General features: G+C 40.5%; 1 protein-coding gene across 1 annotated transcript in view; it reads left to right on the top strand.

Moving 5' to 3' along the window:
- LOC122561197 (hyaluronan-binding protein 2-like) overlaps positions 1-7533 on the top strand; it is a 56887-nt gene extending 49354 nt beyond the window's left edge. Inside the window, exons 9-13 of the mRNA XM_043712766.1 lie at positions 820-1045; positions 3961-4097; positions 4201-4326; positions 6032-6177; positions 7225-7533. Coding sequence (XP_043568701.1) covers positions 820-1045; positions 3961-4097; positions 4201-4326; positions 6032-6177; positions 7225-7380 — 791 coding nt within the window. The 3' untranslated portion in view covers positions 7381-7533. The remainder of the gene's footprint in view (positions 1-819; positions 1046-3960; positions 4098-4200; positions 4327-6031; positions 6178-7224) is intronic.
- The last annotated feature ends 1466 nt before the right edge of the window (positions 7534-8999 follow it).

The following is an 8999-nucleotide window of genomic DNA, read 5'->3' on the forward strand; positions in this document are numbered from 1 at the left end:
ATCCCTGGCAGCCCCTTGTAGCCACTAGTTAATACGCTGGCACTGAGGTACCAGTAGAATCTGCACATGCTCAGTTACTGAGCACAAGTGGGCTACAGTTGGACCAGGGGAAAATGAGCATCTGGGTGCCTGTTGTCTACAGGGTGAGATGGTACATGATTCTGCTGCACAGGGCTTAGATGAGGACATTGATGGAGAAGTATATAGAAAGAGGCATGTAAGAATTTTGGAGCAGGCCTTTTTGTCTATCCAGCCAGTTTTTAAACTTAGTTCCAGTCTTCCACTCTCCTTGAATTAGTTTCAGCTCCTGTTCTGGCCAGAGTGCACCTACGCTTTAAGAGATAGAGTTTAGTTTAAAGTGATTCAGGGACTTAAGTGCTGCTAGCTCCTCATAAACTGGGCCCCTATCTGAGGTGTGTAAAATGTTCAACACTCGGCTTCACAATACATCCTTTATCACGATAAGACATCTCAAAGTTCCTATTGGTATCAATTTGAACAGACATGGTCATCTCCATTATAGGATCTCCAGAATTTAAGCCTCACCATATCTTTTCAATTCTACCTCTGGAATCAATATCTGCTAACTCTGTGCCATTTTACTACTAAAATAAATTGAATTATCTGATTATTTAAATGAAGCAGTATAAATAATAAAAAAGAGTAATGCTAAAAAAGTGAACTTAAATAATTTGAATTAACTTTCCCAGAAACTTACTGCAATGTTTGTTGTGTAATATTTTTTACTGTTCTAATCATCTTTGCAGTATTGTTGTTGTTTTGCACAAGTGGCACATTGAACTTTTTACTTTGTTACAGGTTCAGGAGAACAGTTGTCTGATGAGGAATCTGAATGTGAAGCTGTCAGCATTCAAGACAATGGCAGGAGTGAACATGGACAATTGCTTGGGATATTCTATGGTGCAAAGACTATTGCTGAAGACCATCCTTGGCAAGCATCCATCCAATTACGGCGAAGACACATCTGTGGAGGATCTTTAATCCATCCATGTTGGGTTCTAACAGCAGCACATTGTGCTCATGGGTACGTGCTTTAATTATCGAATAAATTGCAGAAATTCTACAGCAAGTATCAGTTAATTCCAAACTGAGCATGGAAAGGTTATCCAGGAATCTGACAGAAAAGTTTTTTCAAAGTGTCATTATTATTTTCATAATCAATAACAACTCTTAACCCATTTTAAAGTCTAAAGGTCTGATATTCCCTCTTAGCCCAGGCATGTCTCAAATCTTCCTGTTGGGTGGTGGATAGGCAAAGACTAGTACCTTTCTGCTAAATAGAAATAGCTGTTCCATACTTCTTCCTTTTCATCATCAACCCATCCTCCTATTGCTGAAATTGATTTGCAGAAAATTAAGGCAAATATCTACTGAACTCAAGGAGACGGAGAGGTAAGTGAGAGACTGGGCTAATGCAATGTTTCATAGGAATGGTTGTTATAGTATAGATGTTATATTATATTATATTTTATTATACTATAATATAATATATAATATCTTTCAGTTAACACTAGCCTACAACAAGAACAGAATAGCTCTCTAGGAGCACATTCCAAACCAACAACCACTACCATCTAGAAGGTCAGGGGAAGCAGATACATGGTAACACAACCATCTTCAAGTTCAATTCAAATCTACACAATATCTTGACTTGGAAATATATTGCCATTCCTTCATTGTTGCCGGGTCAAACTCCTGTAATTCTCTCCCTAACAGCATTGTGAATGCATCTACACCTTACGGACTGCAACAGATGAAAAAGGTTGCTCTTAACCACTTTTGTAAGAGTGATTAGGCTAAAAATGCTGACTCCTCTTGTGAAGCTCACATCCCCGAATGAAGAAAAAACTCAGTTCCTACTCCTCTTGAGGCATATACTTGTAAGATGGCGATGTCTTCATTGGCTGTCTGCCTTTTGCGAGCATTATGTGGCATTTTATTATGTAAGAGGATTGAATATGTCAAAGGGATGTCAGCTGTTGAGGAATGTCAGCCCAGTGTTATTGGAGGGATGAAATGAAAAGTGCAGAAGTATAGCCCCTCAAAATGGAGAGAAGTGCAGGGATGGATTATGCTGTGCTCACATTGAAGTGCTCCCAGCAGACATCACAACTGCATTTGATCTAGTTTGATTTATTGTTGTCAAATGGACAAAGATACAGCGAAAAGTGTTGTTTAGCATGCTCTACAGGCAGATTGCACCATGCAACGTGCATCAGGGTAGCACAACAGAGTGCAGAGTACAATGTTACAGCCACAGAGAAGGTGCAGAGAGACAGATCAGGATTAACATTTGAGAGGTCTGTTCAAAAGTCTAGTAACAGTGGGAATGAATCTATTTGTATGTGTAAGAGGGTGGAAGAGAGTATAACCAGGATGGGAGGGGTCTTTGATTGTATTGATAGCTTTTTCCCAAGACAGCAGGAAGTATAGAAGGAGTCAATGAATGGAAGGCTGGTTTGTGTGATGGACTGGGCTGTGTCATGACTTGTGATCTTGGGAAGAGCCCTGTTTACTATTGATTTTGTGTCTTTGGGCTGGATTTTCCAAGGATTGCCACTCAACATTTTTTTTAGACAATGAGAAAGCTTGGCACTTCCAACTGGAGATTCCAGTCAGGGATCCTTTAGAAATACACAGCCATATTTCCAGCTACCTCATGGTGTAGGACAGTCGAACCACACTGTCCTTTTCACAGCAGTCAGTTGCTGCATTCTACAATTTAAAGATGCAGAATCTCAGACAGCCAATGCTGTCAAATGGTATGTAGTCTCAGATCACCAGATCCTTGAGGAGAAGGTGGTTGATCAGTCAATGGGATTTGGAGGTTGGGTCCAATGACTGGAGAAGAATGGTCCACCACATTGTGGGGTGAGGGCTGGGGTGATCATTGGTTGTGGGGGAGGTGGGGGGGTCAGGTCTCAGTGGAGGAGCGAAGGGAGAGGTTGGCGGTGCAAAGGGGGAATGGGGGAGGGCTGCCAGGATTGGCAGTCAGAGGGAATCCCACAACCCATCCATAGAGGTGTCTGTCAGGTCTGATCTTTTGGCAGTATGGTGTCAGGTCCAGGGATGGATGAGACGGTTACGAGGTCAGTGTCTGGGGACTTTAGGAGTCTAGGGTGGGGATGTAACTGGGGGGAGGAGGAGTGGGAGTGAGCTAATTAGGGTATCAGTTGAGCAGTTACTCAGGAGTTATGCTTGGTATTTAATAGCCTAGATTTTGTTGAGTAACTTAACTTCAACACTACCCTCCAGATCCTCCAATTTGAATGGATTCTTTCACAGGGTTCCAGGTGTGGAACCTATTTATGCTGCTTGACAATCAAAACATCCAGACCAATATTTCGAGGTAATGGCTTTAACAGCAGGTGAAGTTGTGTCCAAGTAATATTTGGATGATGTACTTGGTTGTATTTTGCTTAACCCAGTTTTGGTCTTGAACAAGTGCTTTCCCTGAGTTCACTTAAACATTCATGTCTTAGTCAGCAAGTGTAATCACAGATAGCGAAAATGACAGAATTAAAGCTACATTTGTCAAAGTCCAAATTGTGACTTGTATATTTCCGTGTGGGTGTGGTAGTCTGTTATAGCAAGGAAGATGCTTGTACATAGCCAGACCCTACATATGGAGACTTTTAACATGGGGAGATGGGTTGAACTGCAGCTACCACATGGTTCTGGCTGAACAGAAAACTCTTCTGCTCTTACCACCTGCCAGAGTTGTATCTGAAGGATGTGCAGATTGGTCATCAATCGGTCAGGCTGCATCGTGAAACATTTGTCACCATCACATCCTGAGGTGGGACTTGAAACCAGTGATTCTGGTACAATGGAAGGGATGCTACTCACAAGACCTCCTTCTAAAGCTGTGCCACAGTCGAGTATTCATGCTAAACTATGAGATGCCATTTCCCTGAATTAATGTGCTATTTCTTAAAGTTTTACAGAGTTACAGTTAAAAGTTGCACTCGGCAGAACAAATGTCCGCAGAAGAGAAGGAGTAACCTTTGACATTGAAAGGATTATTATCCATGAATCTTATAAAGAAACCAGTGATGCATTGTATGATGATATTGGTAATTATCAGCATTACCTCATTGAGAAAATAACTTTTATTTCAGTCTGAATAAAAATGTTTCAGTTAACTGCTGGTATTCAGAGAATTGTTTTTTCTTTCAGCTTTACTTAAACTGAAAGGCAGCTGTGTCAAAGAAAACAATCGTGTTCGAACAATAAGTCTAGCAAAAGATCACATTCCGCCTGGCACTTATTGTAAAATAACTGGATGGGGCAAGAATGAATTCGGTATTGCTTTCCTTTGTTCTCCTAACAAGAATGTTCAATTTTTCATATATTGTTGCCTCATGTGAAGTTTGGCAATGGTACAGGATGAAACTCCTTGCATTTCTGCCCAGAATGTATCACAAATCAGTTAGAACATCACAATTTGAAATGATGTGCTAAAATTGAATGAGATTTTCTAGCATGGGTCATCTTTTAGCTGCAGTAGCTAAATATGAGTCACGTTTCCTACTTCCCGTTGAGCTGAAAGATGCGACTGGATTTGACAGTAGTAAAAAGGCACTGCAGTGGAGGGGGAGTTGGGTATGGACCCATTTCAGTGGGCAGTGCAACCCTAATCCTATTAGTCCCATTCCCATTGCCAGCCCTTAACTAGTGGACCGAGAGTTTAGCAGTTCACCACCATCTTCTCAAAGGGATGGGTAATTAATGTTGGCCAGAGACATGTACATCCTACGAGTGAATTTAAAAAAAATTACTTCTGTGATTCTGTGATATGGACTGCAGCAATTCAAGAATGCAACACCTCATTACTTTTTCAAGGGCAATAGGAATGGGCAATAAATGCCAGCCAACAATGACCACATCCCACAAGTGAATAAAACAAATCAACAGGGGAAAGGTCCCACAGTCAATGGATGAAAGATTGGATAATCTGTAGGTAGTGGAATTAGTTAAGGGAGGAATGTTTGGTGATCAAACTGGGAGGTCTCCTAGTTCTCAAATCACTCCATGAGATTTTTCTGAAAATCAGAAATGACCATAAAAAGCTTGAACAGAACTTTTCCGGATTTGGAATTTTTTTGCAGTACAGGAACACACTCAAGTCCTTCCCCTGCTGATCATCATCCTATGAGAGGCAGTCAGTTAGAAGGCTCTCCACTGCTGGCTGCTGAGGCACAGAGGTAATCCCTGAAACCTTTAAAATGTAAAGAATAGCCACAGGTGTCAGGTCACATTGGTGGAGCAGGAGTCCCTCTACATGCTGCTGCAGTTAATGCTTTTTATCATAGTGACTCCACCATGTGGTTTTTGAGAGGAGATATCAATGGCTAGGAATGCGTTGCATCAAGAATTCTTTCAATTGGCAAACTATCACTACTGGGCAGGAAGCCACTGCCACATTGCTCCCGCCTCTGGCAAACATTATCTGAAACCAGGAAGACATAGGAGGCAATCGACTCTTTACTTTTCTTCCAGTCCTAGCTCTGTCCCTGCCTCTGTGGCACTGACAAAAATTCCAGCTATAGTTTAATATTTGTCTCCAAATGGAGTTTTAATTATTGCAGTGCAAAGTGACAGATCAAAAGGGCTGGTGAGATATGATGTTAAAACATTTGGATCTTTACCTTATTTCTGAAGTTTTAAAATTTTATTCTGAGTTTTAATAAAGTCATTTTGACTCTTGATGATTTTGCAAGGCAGACAAGTTTGGATCACCCATTCATTTTACATCAAGCTTAATTTTCCTTCAATAAAAAGGTAAATCAGGTTGGGTGTAATAACACAATTAATCCAATACCTTACGCCACACCATGAAGTTAAAAATTCCCTCAAACTGTGATTTCAGGTCACCCCTGTCGACTTTTATAAAAAGCAATTATCAGTGACACTGCAATAGAATGGAAAGTTGGCCCTTGTTTTACAAGCTACACTAGTTAATTTATTTTTAAAAAAGGTTACACCTATTTTTCTCATTTCATTAAAGGACAGTTTAAAAGTCAACTGTTGGAAGCCACAGTGCAACTGTTGAACAGGAATCGCTGTACACAACCAAATGTTTATGGAGATTTGTTGGGTGACAATATGATGTGTGCTGGAAATTTGGAAGGAGATTCAGCAGATGCCTGCCAGGTTTGTCAATGTAAACAATAAAATGAATGTATTTGTCATTCACCTACATTGTTGCAAGTTATGTAGTCCAAAATATTTAAAATTGCTATTGTGGGCTGAATGTTTGTAAGCCAGACATTCCCCTAATGCTGCCCTCTGCAAAACAGGATGTGCCCTATTTTTAACACAATCTCATTTTGTAAGGAATAGCATTTCTGGGTCACATTAAGTTTCCTAAAGTTGTTTGAATGGTTTTCTCTCACTATAGCAACTTGTGAGGAATTATGGTAAATGAAAGCTGGTACCTAGTCTCTGTACAGGTCAGTACAGTAGAGGGAAGAATGTAACCAGAACTCTGGGAAGAATTGTGGGAAATGTTTTGCCATCCTCGACAATTTTCACCCATCTGTTTCTGCTCTGGCGAGAACTCTCCCCTGGGGCTCAGTGCCATGGAAATGCCTGTGTTACCCAAGTGATCAACAATTGTGTCTGGCTTCAGTTCAGGAAACTACTCAGTGTGGATTTTACAATCAATCCCATTGTCTCTTCAGCCATTGGTTGAAGGCCACAGACTGAGACCTTGATCGTGTCAAAGTGCTGATAAGGCTCAATCTCTGAGGTTGGGTCTCAGAGATGAGAATTTCAGGCTACTGATGGAGAATAATTCTGAGAGAAGTGCCTACCCATGCATGAAAGTCAAGATATAACTCTTAGCTTGCACTCACATGTACTGTTTGGTAAGTAGGAGCTCAGTGATAAGACACAGCTCTATGTTATCAATATACTGAGAAACCAAACAGTCTTTCATCTCCTTCTGCCCAGCTCTATACTCCCAAACTTGCTTTGCCCTGATTTATATTTGCTCTTGCCAATTGGCATGGACATGTTGGTCTGAATGGCTCCTTCTATGCTGTATCATTTTTTATGGTTCTATGGTTCTAAAACAGATGTTCCTCCAGATCAAGGTGCTTTTAATTAAAAAGGATAAACTTGTAAATCATGAAGTACATATTTAGTAGTGACAAGAGATGAACAATTGAATTAATGCAAAACCTTTCTCATGAACAGGGTGATTCCGGAGGACCACTTTCATGTGTGAGAAATGGAAAGCCCTACCTTTACGGAATCATAAGCTGGGGACGCGATTGTGGAAAGAAAAATAAACCTGGTGTTTATGTCACGGTTACCAAATTCCTTAACTGGATAAGAAAAAATACTCAATAGATTCAATGGTGTGAACTTAAAGCTTAATCAAGACCCTCCGTTTAAAGTTTGATTTTTACTTTGTTCATTCTTTCCCTTTGATTTCCTCATCTTCAATGTTGATCTATGAGTAAAAGTAGTTATCTAAAATTGACATAAAGATGATGTGAAGCACCTCGTGAAGAGCTATGTTTTATTTTCATTGATATTTGTTATTCGTCTGCCACTTTTTTCAAAGTAGCTCTTTTTTTCCCAAACAAATGATCCTGTTGCATAAGTTCAACATAACAAAGTAACCATGCTTGCAGACATCTTTCCTTGTGTCCTCGGAAAACCTGTGACCATGTTGGAAAGCCTTGACCCCAACGTCTTGGGCTCTGGAAAAGCAAAAGCTCACAATTTTTTTGCACAGTTGGAGATGGAGCCTCGTTTCCTTGGATGTTGTCACATTTACACTAGCCATTTAAACACTGTTGGGGACAGCAATTGCTAAGCCATCACCCTGTCATCCTCAACGCCACATCAAGAGTAGATCTTTGGGAGAGAATGCAGAAATTCCACCACCTTCACCTGTCTAAAGTGAAGGTAGACCTAAGTTTTATATTCCAATATTACAGAGGTTGTGAAGCATTTATACCTCTAGAGTGTTTCAGTTACCTTCCCCAGAAGGCACTTGCTTCACTAGAGAAATAAGATTAAGCAGAATGTATTTTTTATTTAATTGCAAAAATATACTTTTTTCATAAAATACCTTTATATGCATATGTGGTCACTAAAGCAGTGTGGTCCTATACTGCAGCATATGGAAAAACAAACAAACATCAAGCTTGATTCTATGTAGTAAACAAATTAAAGACGTTTCTTACTTGTACAAGATCATATTAACATGTATTTGATGACCAGCAGGTTCCAATAACTGAATGGACCACCATTTAACTTCAGCTGAAAGACCTTAGACCATGGTCTTTCCCCACAGTGTATTGGCAGCAACTGCCCCAGGCTTTACTGCATCCCTCGGCATGCAATCCTGGACCTTGGAATGTATAAGTCTGCAACACTCAGCCAAGGTCAACTTGTTGCTTTGGAAGACCCACAAGTTTTAGGCAGACCAAAGAGCATCTTTTACCAAGTCAATGATCCTCCATTACTATGTCATTATTTGTCTCAGTGTGTGTACCAGGGAACAACCCAGAGAGCATAGAGTCCTGCATCATGGAGCTGCTTGGGAAATACCTCGACAAGAACCATTCCATCTTTCTCCAGACTTCATTTGCAAAGGCACATTCCATGAGGAGATGTGTGACAGTCTGTACCCCAACCCTTGCAACCACGTCATGGGCAGCAAAGAGTCCACGTTTATTAATAGACACTTGCTAGGTCCCCTTTCTGGTACTATAACACCGTTCTGGTGTTCTGACCAGCAGCTTGTAGCTGGTGTAATTGATACAATCTTTCAGATGTGGTGTGACCATATCACCATGCAAATTAGTCTATCTCCACACAGATCTTTATCTTCAGAAATTGGCAAAGTCCAGTGCAGTGCATGTGCACTGGTGGGGTGCAATATACAAACCTGGGAACTTTTGATTAGTTACAGACAGTGAATTCCCATTCTTAAGATTTCAGGAGGAATTGGTGAT

Source organism: Chiloscyllium plagiosum, chromosome 22 (assembly GCF_004010195.1).
Source record: "Chiloscyllium plagiosum isolate BGI_BamShark_2017 chromosome 22, ASM401019v2, whole genome shotgun sequence".
NCBI classification, from domain to species: domain Eukaryota; kingdom Metazoa; phylum Chordata; class Chondrichthyes; order Orectolobiformes; family Hemiscylliidae; genus Chiloscyllium; species Chiloscyllium plagiosum.